At 44.8% G+C, this 23076-nt stretch overlaps 4 protein-coding genes across 4 annotated transcripts; 1 reads left to right on the forward strand and 3 right to left on the reverse strand.

Moving 5' to 3' along the window:
- Window positions 1-13537: 13537 nt before the first annotated feature.
- Window positions 13538-15084, reverse strand: LOC147945147 (uncharacterized). The gene is made up of 2 exons (XM_087511340.1): window positions 14283-15084; window positions 13538-14187 (listed from the first exon to the last, which is right to left on the reverse strand). Exons 1-2 carry the CDS (start codon window positions 15082-15084, stop codon window positions 13538-13540), a joined length of 1452 nt encoding a protein of 483 aa, XP_087367466.1.
- Window positions 15085-15120: 36 nt separating this feature from the next.
- Window positions 15121-17189, reverse strand: LOC104783414 (uncharacterized). The gene is made up of 3 exons (XM_010508574.2): window positions 16615-17189; window positions 16212-16279; window positions 15121-16130 (listed from the first exon to the last, which is right to left on the reverse strand). The coding sequence occupies exons 1-3, from the start codon at window positions 17187-17189 to the stop codon at window positions 15121-15123; spliced, it is 1653 nt and encodes a 550-aa protein (XP_010506876.2).
- LOC104779447 (uncharacterized protein At1g66480) lies at window positions 16919-19969 on the forward strand. Its single transcript, XM_010503809.3, has 3 exons — window positions 16919-18877; window positions 18966-19373; window positions 19734-19969. Exons 1-3 carry the CDS (start codon window positions 18704-18706, stop codon window positions 19788-19790), a joined length of 639 nt encoding a protein of 212 aa, XP_010502111.1. The 5' UTR covers window positions 16919-18703; the 3' UTR covers window positions 19791-19969.
- LOC104779446 (nicotinate-nucleotide pyrophosphorylase [carboxylating], chloroplastic) lies at window positions 19873-22229 on the reverse strand. The gene is made up of 9 exons (XM_010503808.3): window positions 22024-22229; window positions 21793-21938; window positions 21533-21666; window positions 21306-21452; window positions 20941-21024; window positions 20668-20820; window positions 20397-20573; window positions 20239-20306; window positions 19873-20154 (listed from the first exon to the last, which is right to left on the reverse strand). Exons 1-9 carry the CDS (start codon window positions 22068-22070, stop codon window positions 20058-20060), a joined length of 1053 nt encoding a protein of 350 aa, XP_010502110.1. The 5' UTR covers window positions 22071-22229; the 3' UTR covers window positions 19873-20057.
- Between the last annotated feature and the right edge of the window lie 847 nt (window positions 22230-23076).

Below are 23076 nucleotides of genomic sequence, written 5' to 3' on the forward strand. Positions count from 1 at the left end.
ACATTTTTCTTACAGCTATGCGACTCAGAAGCTGGCTTGTCAACTTCGTATACAATGACGCAAAGTGGCAACCATCATGTTAGCATTACCCGTTTAGTAAGTACCGCACTACCAGATTAGTATGCTTTAATATAAGCATATGACATCCCTAATAACATTACCGTTTGCTGTCGGGGCTCCAGGTAACAGCGTCTAACAGCCTTTTCGGTTATTTCGTTGACTCATCCATCTCTCTCCCTCTCTATGATCAACATTTCTAATGTTGACTCAGTTGAGTTGTACCGGGTTGTTTGATCCGGGTTAACATTTTTCGGTTATGTATGTGAATTTTTGTGGCCTTTAATTTTTAATTCCTGTGTGAGTGCATCATTGTTCACCGGAAAAACAACAATTTAATATTTCAATTGAATTAAGAGGGATCTTGGGGCAAGCTTCCGGTTAAAATCGATATAATAACAAGAATGACGAACTAGATTTGCTTTCTCTATTTGTTGGTGGATATTCGAGTTACAAGAAGATGGTCCCTTTCTAACTAGATACGCTGATTATAAAGCGAAGGAGAATTGTTGAGCGACGCCCTGGATTTCCTCCTCAAATCTTGCCTCATCGCTCCAATATATTCTCAACCACTCCAAGCTCCTCCTCTTCGTTTGACTCGGAACCCTTTTCAAACGACGTACTCTTACTGGGATTCTCGCTGGCCCACCTCGAATTCCTAACAGCCTCTTCTTTAATGGGCTTTATCTCTTGGGCCCATATCTGGCGAAACCCAACACCAACAATTGCCCCCCAGCCTTTTAACTTAATGTTCAAGTTAAAGGCGAATATTCGGGGAATCTCCCGACGTTTCGGTTTCGCGATCTGCTTCGAGGCGGACACGCCAAATCCTGATTCCCGAGATCTGTGATGATTACTTTTCTCTCTCTTAAGATCCGACGGTAGATACGAATCGCCCCAACGGCCAACATCGAGAAGAGATAGATTTGCTGAACGGTAAGGATCAGAGAAGGAGAGATTTGTGGGATTACAAAAACCGAAGCAATTATGACTTATAAGTCATTAGTCACACGTCTCGTCATAACTGCACACTCATCCACTACTTCAAGGTAATATTTCTTTCTTCCCCTTCGCTTTTAACTGTTTTAGGGTTTCGCTCTCTCTTCTGCCCTTGCTTCCTTTTCTTTTTTTTTTTCCTTGAATCGTAAGATCTTTCCCATCGTGTTTAGCCGATTTCAAAGTCGATCCTTTAAAACTATGCGTCAACTCGAGCTCTGGGGTAACCACACACCTCCAATCACCACCGAGAAACATCTCACGGAGCTCCGCCAGAAGCATGGCGTTCCTCCCGATGTCAAGATGACGCTCTCTCCCGGGGACTCGTTCTCGCCTGAAACCGTTCCCGACGGTTTTTGCTATGCCTACATCACGTATTTCGAGCGATGCAGGCTCATCTTTCCTATCTTGGAGATCGTTATGCTGATCTTTCAGCGGCTCCGGATGTCGTTCCCCCAGATGTGTCTGAACTTCGTTCGACATGTCATTGGCCTTTACGTACGGGGACGCGAGGTAGGACTTGATTTGGGGGTTGACGACATTCTGCAGTTGTGCCAGATTAAACATAACTCGGGATTCCAGGGAACATTCTACATGTCCCGACGTCAGAACCGAGAGATAACCCAGGCAATCCCTGGAAAGGATGATAGGTGGCAAGAGAAATATTTCTATTTATGTGTCACTCCCGCCTCGGTGGGACGGTTCAAGTTCTCTCGTCTCCCGACCCAGTGGGCCGTTTGCGTGGGTCAGGATGACCCCTGACCCTTTGTAGATCCTATAAATAGTTCATTTTTTTTTTTAATTGTAAATCCATGATACTGAGCCGAATCCTATTTTCGCAGATTCTGGCGACCATCCGAACACTCTGTCAACGCAAGCACTAGTGGACAAGCTACAGGGAGGAGAAGTCAGGTGGAGTTCGTTCACGCAAGCTCACATCATCACAGCGCTTAACGCCCCGATCGCTCCGGCCTTAGTCCCACCCGAGGTTGTCCCCGTCGGTATTCCAAACCCACTGATCCCCGCTGAACAGTCAAGGGTCGACGCTGCTGCACGGTCTCCTGCTCGTCCAGGTAAAGGAGTTTTTCCATAAATTTTATTAGTTTAGCTTTTAGGCAAGTTTTGCAATTTCATGCGGTACTAACTCGCAACCTTATGGTTTTTGAACAGACACTCCTGTCCCACTACGATCTTCTAGTTCATCGTCGACCTATGTACCACTCATCATGACTAGGAAACCAACGCTCAGCGAGCTTCGAGAACAGTCTTAGCCTTCACACCAAGTTCGCGCTGGTGACGTAGATGTCGCGTTGGCTTCTGCCCTCTGAGCCGTTCAACCCGACCCTGCTCGGGCCGAGAGTGAAGAAGTGAACCAGACTCTCATGACCTCAGCCGAGCCTTCGGGCCCAGCTCGAGAGGTAATGCTGGTCAGCTCGTAGTCCACCCACAGTGAGCCTTCCCTGCTTCTAAAAAGAGCTCGCACTGATGCTCCACGAGCTGGTGATGACAAGGGACGCGAGAGCCGAGGAAGTCGCCCTGCAAGCCACCGCAGGACCTTGACGCATTACAGGCTGTAGCCGCCAGCAACAAATTAGTGGCCCTTTATGAGCGGAGGCTGAAGGATGTTCCTCAGATCGCTGAGCTGGAGAACACTACGCGGGTGGTTCACGAGCTGAAAACAGCCGTGAAGGCTGCTCAGGAGAGAGAGGCGGTCGCCGATGGAAAAGCTGCCTCCTTGGAACGGGAAGTCGCCTACTTAAAGGCTGCTCAAGAGAAGCTGGTCGTGGCTGAGGCTGACCTTGCTTCGGCCAAGGCTGTTCAGGCCAAAGCCGTCGGGATCGTGAACTGTTGTTAAAAGAAAACCGGTGGTTAAAGGTAAAGCCGCAGGGGCCAAACAGCGACATGCCGAGGCGATTCGACAGGCGGTTCAAGATGCCAGGGCCAAGCTGACTTAGGACTACCGGGTGATCCTGAACTCCATAAAGATCAAGTAGGAAAGGAAGAAGGAGAAGTCCGCGTGGACGGTGATCTGGCGGAAATCGAGTCCAACCTCCTTCTGGTACAGCAGATCAGAGAAGATAATACCACAATGGAGGAAGAGCTGCGGATTTTGGGGGCTCAGAAGGCGGCTCTCGCTGTTCGATCCGACTCCCTTGTGGTGTCGCACTTCTCGGTGAGCAAGCTTGACCTTCCCCAGATTTTGGAGGACTAGGTTGCCCCAATGGAGGTCGACGCTGGAACCGGAGTCCAGCGTGGTCTGGATGAGCATGGAAGCAATGCTGGTGGGTTGACGGACTCGAGGGCTGAAGCTGATGCCCTGTTCTTTTGTTGTTCCTGTTTTACTTTCCTTTCTTTTCAGACTTTGTTGGGTTTGCCCGGGAGGGTTATTATCCGAGATTTGTTTTGCATGGGAAGGATTTTAAATCCTTGAATCATTTTTTCCCCTTTTGATTGCGTTCTTTTTAGTTACGTTACCTAGTTTCTCTTTTTTATTTAGAAGAGAAAAGTCCCAGTGTTTGTTTTGTGTGAATTCGCTGTCACGAACTCGAGTTCGCCGGATTTGAGCTCATGGGGTTTTCTTTTCCCTTTCCTTTTTTAGGGTGCATATTGTTTGACCGTGTCGTGTGTAGGTGTTCGAGTAGCAAGGTTTTAAGAGACTTGCATGGGGTCGCCTTGTGGCTTCCCGTTGGGACCTCAGGGGGTCGCTATGAGGGATACTCGGAATCGAGATTACATAGTGAGAGGCTTCTTTTTTTGTTTTGTCGATGTTGTTGTTACTTATCGAGTAGATTTGAGAGGGGCGATCTCGTTGGTAAGGAAATTTCGACATAAGGTGGAGAAATTAGTGAGGTGGCTGAGCTCGCGGAGCTGAGCTGCCTACGTACCCTTTAAGGGGATCAAGTCAGATCGTAGTTTCGGTTATTGATGGTACTTAGTGAAAGTACTTCTTTAGGTTCATGACATTCCAAGGCCACAGCTCGGGTTTGCCATTGCTCTCGTCCTCAAGACGGTATACACCATTGCGGATAACTTCGATGATCCGGTAGGGTCCTTCCCACTTAGTTCCCATCTTCCCGACATTTTTCTCCTTTTTTGGTTGAATACTCTACGGAGCACTCTGTCTCCTACGACGAAGCTCCGTGGTCTGACCTTAGAATTGTAAAAGTGAGCTATGGCGTTTTGGTAATTTTGAGCGCGTACTAACGCTTGTTCTCTCCTCTCGTCAATGACGTCGAGGTTGTCACACAAGGCCTTGTTATTCGCGCTCTCGTTTATAGGGCAGACAACTCGATGGATACTCCCCACAGATATTTCCGCCGATACTACGGCTTCAATCTCGTATGCCAGAGAGAAAGCAGTTTTGCCGGTGCTACCATGCGGGGTGGTTCAGGTGGCCCACAAGACACCAGGAAGTTGGGCATCCCAGCCGGACTTGGCGGCCCCCAAGCGTCGTTTGAGGCCGTGCAGGATTAACTTATTGGCTGCCTCGGCTCGCCCGTTGCCTTGGGAGTATCGAGGTGTGGATGGGGTTAGGCGTATACCCCAAACGTCTCAAAACTTCTATACCGCGGAGGACATTAGATTGGTACCATTATCTGTTATGATTTCGTAAGGGATACCGTGACAGCACACCACGTTTTTACACAGGAAATCCTTTACGTGTTCTCCAGCGATAGACTGGTAGGACTCGGCTTCGATCCAGTTAGTAAAATAATCGTTGACGACCAGTAGGTTAGTCACGCGTCGCCTGTCCAACTGCTCGAGAGGACCGATGGCATCCATCGACCATCGCATGAATGGATAAAGAGCGGAGACCGAGCTCATCAACTCTGTGGGCTGATTTATCATGGGCGCATGATGTTGACACCTGTCGCAAGGTCCTTCGTGGGCCTCGATCATAATGTTCTGAATTTCTTCCCCGTGAACGCATCTGAGGTATGGCCCTGAAGAGCATCGCTTGTATAGTTCTCTGCCGATTTGGCAGAACCTAGCGCTATGCGCCTTGAGCTTGCGCGCTTGCCACCGGTCTTCGGGGGTGGTTCCGTTCGTGATGTATTCGCGTATTGAGATTCGCTAATCCGTCTTGGGTTCTTCATCACGTTCGTCCTCTGAGTCGTGCTCTGCCAAGAGTTCGTCGTCTAGGTCAGGTCCTTGCTTGGATTCTGCCATGTTGGGGCGATTTCCTTCCCCGATCTGATTGACCCCGAGGGCTTTGATGGGGATGGAAATGCTGGGCTCGTCTATACTTTCTACGGGTATAATCCATCTGACGGATGGGTCTGAGGTAGAGGCAAGCGCTACAAGGGCGTCGGCTGCGGAGTTCTCTCCTTGGGGAATTTTGGTGAGCTCAAACGAGGTGAACTGCTTGGTTAAGGAGCGGACGACTTGGAGGTACGCGTCCATTCGTTCATTGTTTGCCTCGTAGCTACCGTTGAACTGGCTGGTGATGAGTTGCGAGTCGTTGTAGGCGGTGAGCTCCTTAGCTCCCAAACCTAGTGCCAACCGGAGCCCGGCTATTAAGGCTTTGTATTTTACCTCGTTGTTCGAGGCTGTGAACCCAAGCCGGAAGGATTGTTCCATGATCTCGTTGGTGGGGGAGATGAGTTGAACTCCGACCCCACACCCTTGTCTAAACGATGCCCCGTCCGCGTTTAGCGACCATTTTTGGGGATGATTGTCGGTATGGTTGTTATTTGTGGTGAGCTCGATCACGAAATCTACGAGTACATGTGCCTTAGCGCACGTCTGGGGCCGGTACTCAATATCGTACTCGCTTAGTTCAATTGCCCATTTGGCTAGTCTACCGGATTGGCTGGGACCGTGGAGAATTGTCCGGATTGGCTGGGATGTCATCACCACGATCGTGTGAGACTGGAAGTAGGAGCGTAATTTTCGAGCGGACATCAGGACCGCTAGGGCCTATTTTTCCATTGGGGAATACCGTGTTTCGGCATCGACCAAGGTTTTGGTGACGTAATAAATAGGTTTTTGTCCCCCGTCGTGTTCTCACATTAGTACCCCGCTGACCGCGGCGGTGGATACATTGACATAGAGGAAGACGTGCTCTCCATCCTCAGGTTTGGAGAGGACGGGGGCTTGGTAAGGTACCTTTTTAGCTCTCGGAATGCTTCCTCGCATTTGTTGTCCCAATCAAACTTTCGGTTGCCCTTCAACATCTGGTAAAACGGAAGTCAGCGATCGGTAGATCGGGCGATGAAGCGATTCAATGCGGCTATTCTCCCGTTAGCCTCTGAACTTCACGAGTATTTTTTGGGGACGACATTTCGAGAAAAGTAGCAATTTGCTTGGGATTCGCCTCGATCCCCCGTTCGGTGACCAAGTACCCTAGAAATTCGTCGGATGCGACGCCGAACGTGCACATAGTGGGATTCAACTTCATCCCGTACTGGTTCAGGATCTTGAATCATTCCATGAGTTGAGACACGTGGTCTTGCTTGCGCGTCGACTTGACGAGCATTTCGTCGTTGTAGACTTCCATTGTTTTTCCGAAGTGATCGGCAAAATTTTTATTGATCAACCGCTGGTAGGTTGCACCTGCGTTTTTTAACCCAAAAGGCATTACTTTATAACAGTAAGTGCCTCGGTCTGAGAAGGCGTCCATGAAGGACAAGGTCTCGTGCCCTGCGGTGGCCTCAACGAGTCGATCGATATGCGGGAGGGGGTAGTTGTCCTTTGGGCATGCCTTATTGAGGTCTTTGAAGTCAATACATATTCGTCATTTCCCGTTTTTCTTTTTAACCACAACGGGGTTGGCGAGCCACTCGGCATATTGGACTTCCCGGATTGATCCTATTTTTAGTAGACGATCCACTTCGTCGTTCATCGCCTTTGCCCTTTCAGGATCGACCTTGCGACGTTTCTGTTTTACTCGTTTGAAGGTAGGGGCGACGTTGAGCTGGTGTGACGTAACGCTGATGGCAATACCTTTCATGTCTGCACAGGACCAGGCGAAGGTGTCGCGGTTCTGCTCTAGGAATCTGACGAGCTCGTCCTTAATCATTAATTGCTATTTGGCAGACCTTTTAATTAAGTCGTAACCGCCCATGTAGCATTTTTGGATGTGCGTTGGCTGCCATAAATGGTCATGATTCCATTGCAAGACGGGAACTTGACGCACTAATGGTATGTCGATGGGATTGTTTTCATCCCATGCAGCCACGGTATGTCAAGGATAGCATTTAAGGGCACTGGTCGGTTGACGACGACGAAGTCGACCAAACGTCTCAACCCCCGAGCTTCAACTATTAGCTGGACAGTCCCTTTGGCAAGGGTTATGTCGCCGGCAAATCCTGTTAATGGGATTTGGCTCCCTTTAGTTCGGAGTCGGGGTAACCCATCCGTTTGAAAGCATCATAAAACAAGAGGTCAACTGAGCTCCCGGTATCGATCATTATTCTTGAAAGCTCGCATCCTCCGACATCGAGGCACACGACTAAAGCTTCGTCGTGCGGTTTCCCAGAACGTGATTTCATGGTCAGATTCGAGCGGGGTTTTTGCTCTCGATGATAGGTCTCGACTCTCTGTTGGTATGCTTTGATCGAGTTGACAGAGTCGCGACACAAGAAAGACCCTCCCGAGATGTAGTCGACCCTGTGCTCCGAACTGGAAATTTTGAAGCATTGCGAGATTCGAAGTCGACAGCTCGCAACTTTGCGAGGTGCTGGAGGTGGGGTAAAGATCGAAGTCGGAGAGCTCCGACACAGGACACAGGGTGAGTCCCTTGAACACTAGGTCAATACGCTTTTTTGGGGCTGGAGGGGAGGAAGATCCTTCAGCCTCGTCGGTTCTCTCGCACTTTGGGGCGGAGTCTTTTGCGGTTGCATTTCCCTCTCTAGCTTTTTCACCCTCTTTTTCGAGGTCGATATCCCCGAACTCTCCCGCCTCATGTTTCTTTGCGAGGAGGCGTCCCACACTTCTGCATTCGTCAGTGTAATGGCCTCGCACCTTATGGAACTTACAGAACTTTTTGGGGTCAAAATTTTGATCTTTAGCCTAGGGTCCTGAATCGACCGAAAAGGCGTGAAGGTTAGGTTCGGTGGATTCCTTCCAAAAGTTTCTTTTGGGAGGAACGAAGGGCGCCTTTGCCGACTTGTGGAGTTTGGCCATGGTGGCTTGTTCCTCCTCGGCTCTGGCGAAGAAGATGGATCTGTGGAGTGCGTCGTCGAGGGACGGGGGTTGTCGAACCGTGATTTCTTCTTGGAACTTTGAAGTATACCATAGGCCGTGCCGGAGGGCTGCTAGGGCGACCTCGTCATTAAGATTGGCTATTCTGGCCTTGGTTACCCTAAACCGAGCGACGTACTCGCGGAGCGGTTCGTCCTTTCCCTGGACCAAAAGCCACAGGTCCGACTCCGTTACCTTGGCCTGGAAGAAGACCGAGTACTGTTTTAGGAATGCTGCTGCGAGCTGGTCAAAACTATCAATGGAGTTGGATTCGAGGCTAGCGAACCATTCTAGAGCGGGTCCGACGAGAGTCTCAGCGAAATAACGGCAATAACCGTCCTTGCATTCATCGTCGGTGAGGTATACCGTAGTTATTGCCAATCTTAATGAACAGAGATGTGCTCCTAGATCAGACGCGCCCGCGTTTTCGGGTAGGCGAAGCTTGTCGACGTCCCTTAGGCGGACTTTTGCTATCCGATCGGTGAATGGTGTTTGTCTTGTTTCTGCAATAACACGGTCTATGTTCGAGGCTGCGCTAGTGGCTAGATGGACCCTCGAACGGATCTGGGCCATTTCCGCGCTTGCCTTATTCATGTAATCCGCGAGGAAGCGGGCGCTTACCGCATGTTCCCCCGGGGGCCGGGAGGCGAATGCTGTTTGCTGCAAAAGGGTTCGTTCCTACCAGAAGGTCCCCTGCGAGCGATGGATTAGTCTCAATCAGAGGGTTCCTGGGCGCGCCGAAGGCGTCAAGCCCTGGCGGTTGAGAACTATCGTACCCCGCCAAAGGGGGTGAACGGGTCGTGTGCTCGCGTTGTCGCTGTATCCGGCGGTGTCAGGAGCGTTGAGCTGGACCGAGGATGAGAACACTGGTAGCGCTCTGATCCCAGATGGCGTGACCTGGACCGACATGAAGTCTAGACGAGTCCGAGGCAATGTTTCTGCCGAAGGATCCATCGGGGTGACGCCGGGTTGGCGCATACTCCCCTAGGATGCTTCGGTGTCCCCTAGGACGCTTCGGTGTTCCCTCGGAGCGCGAACTCTTGCTCATGCCACTCGATTCTTCTCATCAGAGCTCGGTTTGTTGCATCCTAACTTTGGGTTTTGTCGATTAGGACGGCAAACATCCCTTGTATTTTGGCGAGATCGGTCGTGCCGGGGGCTGCTACCACCGACGTTGGTGCCGTGGTCTGCCCGATTCTGCTCGTCCCATTGGTTTTAGGGCGGGTCCATACTCGGGATTGGTTCTTGTTTCCCGAGGGAAGTGCGGGGCCTATAGGCGCGATCACGGAGGATCTCCCTTGGGAAGAACTGCTGGGACCCTAGATGGAAACAGGTTCTTGGCGGACGGTATTTGAACCGCCGGAGGAGCCTTGGTCGGTCGTTTGGACAACGGTTGCTCTATGGACAGTTCCATCTCTAGCTGAGCTGGGGTGCTCGAGCTCGGATCGGGTTTGGGATCGCTCCCTGAAAGTTTGGGGGTTGCTAGCAATGGTCCCAAGGTGTACCGGCGACGGCGAGTTGTCGCCAGTCGCATTATGGTCGTAGGGAGATGTCGCTCGAGTGTGATCAAGAATGATTTCTGGGATGGCTGCATTAGACGGATCCATTTCGTCTTAATCTGTTTGGGGTGATTGGTTTTTGAGAATAGAAAGACCTATGTCCCAACAGGCGGCGCCAAATTGTTGACCGAAAAAACAACAATTTAATATTTCAATTGAATTAAGAGGGATCTTGGGGCAGGCTTCCGGTTAAAATCGATATAATAACAAGAATGACGAACTGGATCTGCTTTCTCTATTTGTTAGTGGATATTCGAGTTACAAGAAGATGGTCCCTTTCTAACTAGATACGCTGATTATAAAGCCAAGGAGAATTGTTGAACGACGCCCTGGATTTCCTCCTCGAATCTTGCCTCATCGCTCCAAGATCTTCTCAACCACTCTGAACTCCTCCTCTTCGTTTGACTCGGAACCCTTTTCAACCGACGTGTTCTTACTGGGCTTCTCGCTGGCCCACCTCGAATTCCTTATAGCCTTTTCTTTAATGGGCTTTATCTCTTGGGCCCATATCTGGCGAAACCCAACACCAACAATCATATATATTTCTTTTCCCCCACTAAACTTTGAACCGTTTTCTAGGTGTTTCAGCTTCTTCTCTTTTTTTTTTTTAAAAAAAAAATACAATGTGAAGTTGTATTACCAAAATGGAACCAAATTAACTATAAAAGCTTTAGGGGGCAACGAGCTTCTACGGCTAAAAGAGAATTAAAATGCCAAATTGAAACTAAAACAAACTATGAAATGGGTAAACCATATATTGAGATAAAGAGTCTTCCATAAACAATTCACACAAATTGATGTATAAGTCGTCGTTTTCTTTCTTTGTCATACAACTGGTTTAGTAGCAATCCATCTTTTTCAGGTTGTCCAATGGTTCACTTATATATTCTTCATGGTTTGTTCTTTCATGTTGTATTTGATCATTCTAAAAATGTAAGAATAATTTTTAGTGGCCCTACCATCTGCTAACTAGTTCGCTTCTCTTCACCTGGTCTAAATGAATGCATGGTCACGTTTAAAGCAAGAGAGCCCTCTAATTTAGACAAATGACCATCAAAATCGATCATTTTTAACGTGCAAAGCTCAAAATGTGCATTTTCCGTAACAACAGCTGCTTTTAGGAGAGCAACTAGCAGCTGCCTAGCTAGGAAATGATATATGAGTTAGTTAGTTCTGTCTTTCACCTATCTCTAGCTAGTCTTTTGTTTGTAACAATAAGGAAATCTCTACATCCGACATATATAGGTATAATTGCTTATCAAGGAAACACACTCCGGGTCAACACGTTGTTATTCTTATTTTTGATGATTACTCTTAGTCTCTTAATTAGTTAATTACGTGGAATAGATCCATCTTTGTTGCAAGAGTGATGTCGGTTCATGTGAAGCTCAGGTGCTTACGAAAGTCGAGGAGCGGAAGTAGTATGATTCATAGAAACCATGGTTAAATTTTTGTTCCGTACGTTACGTCCAAGATGGATGATCTATGCTTTTAACAACTATCATCAAAGATCGTCCGGACAAAAGGATATTATGATCTATGCTTCTAACAACTACGAATTACGAAATATATATTTATATATACCGGATGATGCACGTGTAAATAATGTGTATTAATTAATGTAGCTGTTTAATTTGAACCACGATATCCATATATCAGCAAATTATAAAATAATCTTTATACTATTAATTAAATTACTAATACGTACATAAACCAATATTGTATTGATAATAATGTTACTCCTCTGTTGTTGAATGTATTTCGAGACCTCAAAAAATCCATTCCAGACGAAAAGTATAATTTTAAGAGTTACTGATGACCGATATTGACCATAAAGAAAGATTCAAATGTTTTAAGTCATTATTAGTGGACGAGGTTGGCAACTTCGCAGGGAATGCCTGCGTGAGCTTGCTTACAAGTTACATATATATCGATATTAAGGGCCCATATATGCTTCTCACGCAGTGATTACGTTACGTACTTGTGTAACTAACCCTCATGTTTTTTTTTTTTTGGATAATAACCTTCATGGTCTTGCCACGTTCTTTGAACATTTCTTACTTCTAGATTCTCCTTATCAGCATTTATAAACAACCACGTTTAATTGTATTTGTATATAGAGCGTTTATACTGCATATATAAACATATTATTATTGTATTGTGATCACAAGTTCAGGTAATCTTATGATTTCGTCAAAAATGTAGCCCTAATTTTTGTTTTCTTTAAATCAAGCTACATAAATGCTGACTGACTTTCAATAGTGTACAGATAATTGGCAAGATGATTTAGGAAAAAAAAAAATCTACTGATCAACTCATAAATCATAATCGATGATAAAATAATGATTTTTGGAAACCCCCATGATGAAGATACGAGTATATGTGGAAAAATATGTGTAACCCGATTATGAATTCGTGATTATTTGTACACTATTCAATTCATAATCGATGATTAATGATATTTGGAAACCCTCTATATATACATATAGAATTTATATGATAAAGATAGGAGTATGTGGAAATATTTGTATCAGCTGTTATGTATTTAATGAGCTTTCCAAGTTGCAAAGGAGACCATCATTTCGGACTTTTCTTTTCTCATCTTTGTAGTATCAGTCGACACTTGCGGTTAGGTCCACAACCAATATGCATGTTACCTTTTAACTATCTCGTTAGTGGATCATAATTAATTAAGAATTTAGACACGACTGTACCTGTACCTGACAAGTACACTACACTTTCAGATTTCATCGACTAAATAAAGGTGCATCTATAGTATATAGTAAATGAGAGAAATATGTAATTTTCTTTGGCATGCACCTTTTGTCTTCCGTAATCAACGTAAAGTAGCGCAATCGATCGAGTAAACATATATAAAAGGCAAAAGATCAATGATTATCGCAAATTACCAACCCATTAAGCTTTGAACATGTATGCATAAGGCATGCGAATATCAATCAAATCAAAGCATTGATGTATATGGTCCACAAGAGTAGAAGAGTTGTAACGCATCCGCATGATGTTGTCAAGTTGAAATTTTATTTTTTATTTATTTTATTTATTTTTTTTGATAAAAATGTGAATTTATATTACCAAAAAGTGCGATTAAGTACAAAACTTAGGAGTTTAAAGAGGGCTGCTATGACCAAAAAAAATAAAAAGCCATAGGAACTAATGAAAGTGCGCGAAGCTAGGAGTTAGAAGCCATGGGTGAACCATTGGGATAAAAGTCGTGCGCAGCCTTTGCGGTGAAGCCGAGCCAGGAGAGTGTATCTTATACTGCGGTCAATCTGTGAGAAGAGAGCAAAGGGGGTGGCAAGTAAACCTTCGTGAAGCCTTGTATTCCTTTCCTTCCATATCATATAGATAGTGGCTTGAACAGCTATACCTTTAAGAGTGGAGGAGAGGTTTGGAGATCGAGATAGGAGCCAGGAGATCATTGTAGACCAATTGGCGAAGATACTGACATGTTGGCCAAGCCGCATTAAGATTTGTGACCAGACCATTTCAGAGAAGGTGCAATGAAGGAATAAATGGTCTCGGGTTTCTGCTTCAGAGTTGCAGAGGAGATAAACAGGTGAGATGTTCATTCCCCAGTTCAAGAGCCTTACTTTCACTGGAAGACGGTTTAAGTTGGCAATCCAGAAGGTTAAGGCGTGTTTAGGGACACAGCTTTTAAACCAGACTGCTTTGGCCCAAGCTTGAGGCTCAACTGACGGTCTAATGAAATTCCAAGTTTTCTAGGTGGAGAAAGTGGTGGATGTATCGTCCCCCACTGTCCAGTAGTAGTTGTCTTTACCTCTTGCAACATTTGGTGGGGTCACAGTGAGGAGGTCGTTCCGCAGAGCAGCAACCAAGAGGTTCCTGGTTCTATTGGAAGGAAGTCTCCATCTCTGGTTTGTACAAGCATCCGCCACTACTGCGTTAGTAGGAATGCCCAGAAGAAACGGACCGTTTGTGCCCATACGATCACTAAGCACTCCCATGGGTGACCAGTTATCATGCCAGAAACTTTCAGAGAGACCATCACCAACCTGACATTTGAGAAGGGATTTGACGAGAGGTTTCAACTTCAGGAGTGAACACCAAATCCAACTTGAGCTGCTATGTGCAACTGCACTCCAGTAGTTTGATCTTTTGAGATGGTGTTCCTTCATGCATGCTACCCACAGAGAACCACTGTTGGTGAAGAGCAACCATATTAATTTCAGGTTAAGGGCTTTGTTCCACATGAGGAGATTCCGCAGACCAAGTCCTCCTTCTGTTTTTGGCAAGCAGATCTTATCCCAAGCGAATTTTGCATGAGTGTGCCTTGTTGTATCCCCCGACCATAGAAATCCATTGCAAAGCCTCTCAATGACTTTAATACAACCTTTGGGGAAACAGAAGGCTGACATCCAAAATATAACTAACCCGTAGATAACAGAGGAGATTAGTTGTAATCTTCCTGAGAAGGATAAGCATCTTACAGCCCAGCTGTTAAACCTTGCTGCGATCTTATCTGTGAGAGGGGAATAATCAGATTTACGGAGCTTTCTCGGAAGTACCAGAGGGGGTCCCCCTGTCTGAGTCCTCTTTTGCCTTGGAAGTACCCGCATAGACTACCATTGACCTTAATAGAGAAGGAGGTTGTTGTGATGCAGTTCTTGAGCCATTTCTGGAACACAGGGGGGAAATCTGCGGTTTCAAGTATAACTCGAAGGAAGTCCCAGCTTACTGTATCAAAAGCTTTCCGCAGGTCGACCTTGAGCATTCCTCGGGGGGAAATTGAGTCACGATTTGATCCTTGGACCATCTCTGTTGCGAGTAAGACATTCTCAACCAGAAGTTGACCTTGAACAAAAGCCGATTGAGAGTTGATGATCATGTCTGGGAGAAGAGCTTGGAGGCGCCAAGCCAGAATCTTCGACACTATTTTGTAAACCGCATTGCAGCAAGAGATCGGTCTAAACTCACCAATTGTATCTGCGCCAAGTCTTTTTGGGATAAGAGTGATCGTTGTGGCATTCCATTGTTTGAGAATGCGGCTTGAGGAGAAGAATTCCTTAACCGCCATTGTAAGGTCAGGACCTATAAAGTCCCAAGTGGCTTTGAAGAATTCCCCTGTGTATCCGTCTGGTCCTGGGGATTTGCTCCTGGGAAGGGAAAAGGCTTCTCTTTTAATGTCTGCATCAGTTACACTGGCCTGTAGAAAGTCTTTTGCGGCCTGGTCGCATTTAAAGGACCAGAGAGATCTTATCTGTACCTCTTCTTCCTCAGAAAGAGTGGGAGATGCAGTTCCAAGCATTCCAGAGTAAAACCGGATGCAGTGTTCCTGAATCTCTTAAATTTCCTCTATACGCTGACCAGAGTCTGTCTCGAGGTAGTGGATTTGATTTATGCCTCTTCGACTATTCACCATTCTGAAGAAGTAGGCTGTGTTGCAGTCACCACTCGTCGCCCACTTAACTCGAGAGCGTTGGAGGAGAAATTTCTCTTCTGCTAAGGCCAGTGTAAGCCATTTCTTCTGAGCTTGCTTCTCCAATCTAGATAAAAGTGGAGAAGGGTTTGCTAAGAGTCTTGCTTGATGGGCAGCCAGCTTAGAATGAGCTTCCTTGAAGCGCTTTTCAAGGTCCGAGTAGTGTTCTCTGTTTAAGTCTTTGAGAACTCTTTTCAGGAGCTTGAGCTTCTTGGAGAATCTGAACATTTTTGTTCCTTCAATGAAGGTGCTGTTCCAGAACTCAAAAACCCGCGGGAGGATTTCCTCATGCTGGAACAGGAAGTGAGACACCATAAAAGGCCCTTTGGTTCTGGTAGCAGCACCCAGTCTTAGGCAGCATGGACAATGGTCCGACATCTCCGGATCACCGAAGTAGGCGTACGCCAAGGGGAACTCCATGAGCCAATTATCATTGATTAATATACGGTCTAATTTCTTGGCTAGCGGGTTGGCCTCCTGATTGTTCCACCATATAAAGTCGTTTCCTCTATAAGACAAGTCGGAAAACCCCACATTCAGAAGGCATTGTCGAAAATCCACCATGCATTTGTTGATCCTTGTACTGCCAGCAGAACTCTCGCTAGGGTTCAGAGTTTGATTAAAATCTCCCATTGCAACCCAAGGTTTACCGTTAATAGTAGGGTCCATAGCTAGCTTCTCTATCTCATCCCACAGTTGGTGCCTTCTATACTTACAATTTACAGCATAGATGAAGGAGAAGACCACCTCTTTAGGGGAGTTAGGCATGCGTACAATGCAGGTGATCATTTGTCCAGATTTGGAGTGTATAGAGAGCCTGACTCTGTGGTCCCAAACAACCCAGATCCTTCCTAGCTCCGCAAATTCGTAGTTCCCTTCAAAATTCCAATTCGGAAAAATAGAGTCAAATTATCTTTTAGATTTCCGCAGCTTCACTTTCATCTCTATTATGCTACCAAAAGCAGGCTTATTATGCTTGAGCCATTTCTTAAGGCTTCTACGCTTAACCGATTGATTAATTCCCCTAACGTTCCAACAAAAAGTGTATCATAATTATTGATTTTTTGGTTTGGAGCCCTTCCCCGAAGAGTTCCTGAGGATCCTTCTATCTTTTTTGGAGAGAGCCTTGGAGTAAGGAGTGTCATCCTCATCACATCGCCCTGCATCACTATCTGAGCTGTCGGAGAGGGAAGTATCAGAAGAGGAGTTCGGCTCTGAAGCATTTGGGGGCCTATCAGCAAGTGATTTCTTTGTGGGGTTCCTCTTAGAGCTGGAGGGACCCGAGACTGTACCCTTTGGGGGTGCGTTCAGTACTACCTGAAGCATTGGTTCTGAAGGCACCTTCTTCTTCTTTTTTGCCTTTTTGCTGGATCTTTTAGTCTTGCTCGAGTAATCAGAGGTATCAGACTCTTGGACAGGATGCATCTCTTCCTGTTGGGTCTTTTCCATGTGACGTTTGCCCTTTGAGGAGTTTCAGGCCTCTTCTCTGAGGGATCGGGAACCTTTGCCTTCATTTGCTTAGGACAGGATTCAGGAGAGTGAGCAGAGGACTTACAGGTAGAGCATGTGATTGGAGCAGTTGGGCATCGTCTGATACTGTGACCAAGTTCCTGACAATGTTTACAAATTGGAGGAAGCCAAGGGCATGAGACTGAGACTCTGTGGAGTTCACCTGAAGAGAATTGGACATTTACTGACTCTGGCAATGGGATTAGAGGGTTTATAACCGTGAGGACCTTACCGACCTCGAGGTTCATCATGTCGATGGTTGATTGGTGGCATCGAATCGGCTGACCTAGCATTCCAGCGATGTGTTCAAAGCCTTCTTCTGAGAAGAAATGAGGTGGGACTCCCCTGAATTCGAGCCACACTAGAACTTCGGTGAGCTCCGGCAGAACTGGGTTTAGACTGGGTTCCCATGGAGCAACGAACATCGTTTGACCCTAGATAAGGCACATACCTTGGTTTAGAACTCTCTGTCGAGTGGTGGAGTTGGGAATGCGAATAAGAACTGTCCGCGGTCCCAATCTCGATAAGGAAATGTCCCGGAGGCGGTTGCTCCAGATTCCGTTGAGAATAACATGGAGTGTTCCTCTTGGGGGGAGATTCCCATGGAATTGCCCAATGATGAAGAGTTCCCATCTTTTAAGATTCCGGGAGATAACTTCATTTGGGATTTTGACACACAACTCACCAGATTCAAGTGTGAACACCTCACCTTTCTTTGTCATCGTACCTGAGGGATCCTTTAACAGATCGACCCAGAGGGGTCTAGCTTTGGACTGGGCTTGGTCCTCCTGAGGGAGCGAGACTGAGTCAAGGATCTGGGTTTTAGATGTTGAATCCAATGGAGGCGGATCTGATTTCGCCTTAGAGGCCGGGATAGCAACTCCAGAGGCAGAGCTATCCTCGGAAACCGGAGAAGTTTGGGACGAAACTGTGGGAGCTGGCGGTTCCTTCAGCGTCGGGGCACAGACTGACAGACCGATGGAACCTGCGGTCGCGGGAGGAGGAGGCGGGAGGAAGGAGGCTTCGGTAGAGGTTTTGCAGGGAAACGACGTTTCTTTGTCATTGCGCGGAAGGAGGAATGTGTCGCCGCCGAGAACAGCAAGGGCGGGAGCTAGGATTAACTATCGCCTTTCCCCTTGAGGTGTTGAAGTGTCTAACGCCTTGTCGAAAGAATTTGTTTTCATCTACTATTTAACTCACTCAAGTTGAAAATTGCTTACAGAGTCCTGTTTTTTTCAACCTAGAATCCATTTCCCCAAAAGTTAGCACTTTTCTCACTAATTATTTTCAATTTTAAATAGTATCACAAGGGACCCTCAATTAACATATATAGCCTGTCTTTCTATAACAGTTTTGGGGTTTCATGGTGACATTTATACCTTCATCAACTGAGTCAATTACTTAACTCTTACAAAAATTCAACAACTTCAACGTTGGCATAGGAAGAAAAAAAAAAAGTTTGAATAGGAAAACGGCGATTTTTTCTTCTGTTTTAAATAATAATAATTTCTCTTCAAATAAACATGGCACTACAAGCTATAATAGATTAATTAATAGTTTGCAGGTGATTCACACAAGTACAATCTTTTGTTGAATAGTAGTATACTATACTACAATATAATAAAAGAGAATTCAAAATAGTTATAAAAAGCATAACCTAATCATTTTAAATAGCTAGGCTTGTAAAAAATCGTATCGTCGTAGTCAAAGGTAAATTGTCCATTAATTTTGACATTAAAAAAATGGACCAGCTTTTCCACGTATCTATCTGCAACTATATAAATCGACCACCCAATTTGCACATGTCTGCGAACCCCATCATTTAAAACCCCCCCAACCGAGTTGTTGTCTCACTGCCCTCATTTCAAGGTTCCGTATTAAGGTTTATTATCCGTTTTGTTTTGTTGTGGGGAGAGCAATTGATCTTAGGGGTGCATAGATGGGTAACAGTTTAGGCGGCAAGAAAACGACCAAAATCATGAAAATAGACGGTGAGAGTTTTAAGCTGAGAACTCCGGTGACGGCTGAGGAGGTCTTGAAAGACTTTCCCGGCCACGTTGTGTTAGACTCCGAATCCGTCAAGCACTACGGTGCCCGATCCAAACCACTTGAGGTATCATTTTTATATATCAAAACTACTATATATAGTATGATGTACTTTCTTGTTAACTTATACGAACCATGCATATGTTTGGGTGCAGGCGAAGCAAAGGTTGCAGGCGAAGCGGCTATATTTCGTGGTGGAGCCTGTTAAAGAGTGTCCACCGAGAAGGGTAAGATCGGGAATCCACGTGAGTGCGAAGGAGAGGCTTGAGAGCCTCATGCTTGCCCGTAGATCCTCTTCAGATCTCTCCATACTCAGACCGGCAGGAGGATGGACGACGACGACGTCAGAGGAAGAAGGAGGTGCGGTTAGGGTGAAGGTGAGAGTTCCCAAGGCGGAGCTTGAAAGGCTCGTTAAGGAAGGAGCCACGGAGGCCGAAGCCACCCAAAAGATAGCTGCTCTCTTTATGGCCAAACAGAACCACCAGGAACCGCCTCACAATACAGAAGAAGAGCCCGCGGCCTCTGTCTCCGCCGCCACCACGAGAGAAGTCAAATCCCGTTTGGTATGTTCCTTTATATTTTCTCCATTTCTTTGTTTTGGTAATAACAAGCAAAAACATTTTGTAATTACATGGCAACTAACTTAAAGTGGCATATAGCTCGCGTTGAATTTAATAATGTTTTAAGTGTTGAAAAAATTAGCACTTTTAATCGGAAAAATCGGAGTAGATTGAGAAATTTTTGTTGGGGTCAAATTTTGCATGCTATTTTTAACACTTTTATACACTGTTGTTGTTACCTTTCCAGATAAGACAAAACTATTACACAAATTTCGATTCTTTCTTTTGAAAAAAAAAAAAAAGGTTTATATAAATTGCTGAATACAACAATGTTGATTGATTGATGATATTGATATGTTGCAGAAACGAGTGAGTTTCATGGCGGAAAGAGAAGGAGGGAGCGAGATCACCGTCGCTTGAACATATCAATATATATACGCTATTAGAAGAGTGCTTCCCAACGTTTCTTGCAAATTCTATGTACATAAAGAACGCTAAAACGTTTGAGAGAAAGCTATTCAATATTCATCCATGCATGTCTCCACTATATATATGTATTCAGAGTTTATTTATTACATCAAGAAACAGTAATTTTATAAGTTTGTCTCACCTTATTGGTTATATTTTTGACTGTGTTTGCCGGGAATAAAAGAAAGAAAAAAATACGTGGAACTCATATATGCTCTTTTATGCTCGTTTTGTCCTTCTACCCACCTCAAGAGCCAACTCTGTATCGATCTTCAGAGATATGTCTAGTGCTTTCACGGAATGCGTCAGAGCTCCGCTGGATTCATATATTCTTTCAGTTTTCGACTAGACCAAAGTTCAAAATACGTATATAAAACCGGTTTGAAGAAAGAATTCTTACCTGCTAATGAATGTAACACCACTCTGTCCGATCTTGTGTACTGTCTCAAGGGTAACATTCCCCGAAGCCTGCACCATGAAATCAGAGTAGAGTCTTCCATCAAAGGTGTTTCACTAAGAAATGTGTCATCTTTCTTGCTTTCTAACACACAGACATACCTCTGTCTCGAATCTCCCGTTGATTAGCTCTACCGCATCTTTTAGCATTGTGACATCGATGTCTCCATTATCTAACGGCACAACCATATTATCCAGCATTATTCTAGTCAACCGAGTCTTGGATCCACAAACATAACCTAGCACTTCCTTCACTTCCTCAAGCGTCCGCGTCTCCACCTTCAAGTAGAAAGAGATATAGATACTGATTAAAACATGTTTCCATTTGTAACTTGCAGCCACAAAAAGGGTTTTAGAAAGAAAGCTTATTTACCTCAACATCCATTTCGAGATTCTTTTGCTTTAGATATTCGTCGACAGATTTGATGGCATTTACTATACCTCCTGCAGCTGAGATATGGTTATCTTTTATCATCACCATGTCAAATAATCCCATCCTATGATTCCTCCCTCCACCAATCAGAACCTAAGCTTAAGTAAGAAAACTTGAGGTGTATTTAATCTCAGAAATCCAAATGTTCCCAAGAAGAGATTACAATAGCAGCAAATGTGTCTCAATGGTGGGGTTTGAAATAGGTGAACGTACCGCCCATTTATCCACCAACCGCAAACCAGGAGCAGTTTTTCTTGTCTCGAGTATACGTGCAGGACATGCAGCATCTGCCATTAACTGCACAAAACAAACTCATCAATCTAAAAAACTCTCCATAGAATTTACACACACACAATAACCAATTAGATGGACACGCGCGATTCACTATTAACACTGCACTATAGAACCAAAGAAGGAATGGATATAGATGTATTGCCATAAACCATATACTAAGCCAATAAAGCCTTCTCATTAAGAGATATTTTAAGATCCCCTAAGTTAATAATATGAATGCAACCACACCAATGACTAGACAATAATAAATTTTTGAGAATCTATAGAGATAAAAAAGAGAAGACCTTGGTGAGGGTAGCAATCCCGCTCATCCTCTGCATAAAGTTGAGGACAACTCTTTCAGCAACAACAATCTTATGTGCATTCCCTGACACTTTCCCAAACTTCAATCCTTTATGAACATAATCTCCGTCCTTTCGCATCCATTCAACCTGAGATTCAAAAGTAATCACTTAGCCAAAAAGACACATACAAATTCCAGCAAAATGACAAGGGGTAAAAGATGGGAAACCTTCAAAGAGGGATCAACTTGTTCAAAAATCATGTCAGCAAGAGCAATTCCAGCAACGATACCATCCTCCTTGGCCAAGAAATAAGCTTCCACTTCCATATCAAACGGTATCGTGGCCAAACACGTTACATCTCCTTCACTCAAAAATCATCAATTCCAAGAACTCAATTTCCACAAAAATGGAAACTTTACTATAGAGACCGAAGCAAGTGAAGAGAGAGAGAGAGAGAGAGAGAGAGAGAGAGAGAGAGAGAGAGAACCGGTATGACCAGCATCTTCAGATAGGGCTAAATTGACAACGGCTTTCAAATCGTAAGTAGGATGTGAAGGAGGCTTGATGGCCATGGAACCTTGTGAAACTCCTCCGGTCGTTTGAGTCGCAGAAGCAGACATTCTCACAAAGCTCCTGAGAACAATCGAGATTGGGTTTTATCAGAGAAAAATGAACGGAAACCAAAAGATTGGGTTTTTGTTTTGTCGGATGAAAAAACCTTGGAATTGCGGCCAAGTGAGCCGAGAAGACAGAGACAGAGATCATTGTAAGCTACTGACCGACTCAAACTCAGTTTCTTGTTTTTATCGAAAAGAAAAAACAAAAAAAAGACTCTGGTCTTCTTTCTTCTGTGAATATTATCATTATATGAACAGGTCGTCTGTCTCAAAAGAGAGCGAGATGACGTTTGGTTGTTGTTGACTTGAACCAAGAAACTATCTATTGGGCTTTTATATGTCTCCTAAGAAGGCCCATTTTATTTGCTTTCGAAATATGAGATCCAACTTCCAATTTTATTTATTCAAGAACGTTCCCTTACAATCAACAAAGACAACAACCACTAACGGACTAAACCCATTCATTTAATTTAGTTTTAATCCCAACGTCACAAGACCGATCGAGTTTTTGCATTACAGTTTACACCATGAGGATATAATGTGGAAATTGATTGAAATTACAAATTCATTATACCATGAGGAGGATTGTAGCACTGTAGAAGGAGAGACTTGAAACGCACATAAAATCTCTTGAAATTTTGGATAGCGAATGCATTGAACGCTTGAGGAGATGAACAAACGGCATCATGATGGGGCTATTCTTGAAAATTATATTTGTTTAACGCAGAATAATTTTTTTCCTTTTTTATCAAATACACAGAATAAAAATTTATGCTGCTTTTTTTATCAAATACACAGAATAAAATCACATATGTAGTCCTTATCGGTTAGCTTCCAATAATCCTCCAAATCCCCCGGAGATACATAGGAGAAACGAGGATAGGTGAGTGCACTTGGACAGTTTTTGCCGCTGCCACTTGTCCTGAAACCTGCAACAAAACTCATTTGAAATAATTAAATAAATTGTAACTAGATTCAGACCCACATAATTATTTGGTAGTGAAGTGATTCATGCATTATCTTTTAGCTGAGAAGTTCGATACATTTCTTTCAATTTCTTTGATGCTTTTTTTCTTATTTTCTACAGCCAACGTTCTTTTTGTAATCTCCACCGACATGTTAAATTCTTTTTCTATAAAGCATACTTACATTTG

This window comes from Camelina sativa, chromosome 4, assembly GCF_030686135.1.
Source record: "Camelina sativa cultivar CO46 ecotype springtype chromosome 4, ASM3068613v1".
Lineage (NCBI taxonomy): Eukaryota > Viridiplantae > Streptophyta > Magnoliopsida > Brassicales > Brassicaceae > Camelina > Camelina sativa.

Bases quoted from the DNA above. Each gene is read 5' to 3' on its own strand.
- LOC147945147 (XM_087511340.1), bottom strand. From the start codon at position 15,084: ATGCTTGGAACTGCATCTCCCACTCTTTCTGAGGAAGAAGAGGTACAG. The intron at 14,188-14,282 runs GTTTAACAGCTG...TTTGGATGTCAG, and splicing joins ACAGATAAGATCGCAGCAAG to CCTTCTGTTTCCCCAAAGGT.
- LOC104783414 (XM_010508574.2), bottom strand. From the start codon at position 17,189: ATGTTCGTTGCTCCATGGGAACCCAGTCTAAACCCAGTTCTGCCGGAG. The intron at 16,280-16,614 runs GCAAAAAAGAAG...TTGGAACGTTAG, and splicing joins CTAAAAGATCCAGCAAAAAG to GGGAATTAATCAATCGGTTA. The intron at 16,131-16,211 runs GTAGCATAATAG...GGAATTTTGAAG, and splicing joins GCATAATAAGCCTGCTTTTG to GGAACTACGAATTTGCGGAG.
- LOC104779447 (XM_010503809.3), top strand. From the start codon at position 18,704: ATGGGTAACAGTTTAGGCGGCAAGAAAACGACCAAAATCATGAAAATA. The intron at 18,878-18,965 runs GTATCATTTTTA...GTTTGGGTGCAG, and splicing joins CCCGATCCAAACCACTTGAG to GCGAAGCAAAGGTTGCAGGC. The intron at 19,374-19,733 runs GTATGTTCCTTT...GATATGTTGCAG, and splicing joins GAGAAGTCAAATCCCGTTTG to AAACGAGTGAGTTTCATGGC.
- LOC104779446 (XM_010503808.3), bottom strand. From the start codon at position 22,070: ATGATCTCTGTCTCTGTCTTCTCGGCTCACTTGGCCGCAATTCCAAG. The intron at 21,939-22,023 runs GTTTTTTCATCC...GATTGTTCTCAG, and splicing joins CACTTGGCCGCAATTCCAAG to GAGCTTTGTGAGAATGTCTG. The intron at 21,025-21,305 runs GTCTTCTCTTTT...TGTTTTGTGCAG, and splicing joins GGATTGCTACCCTCACCAAG to TTAATGGCAGATGCTGCATG.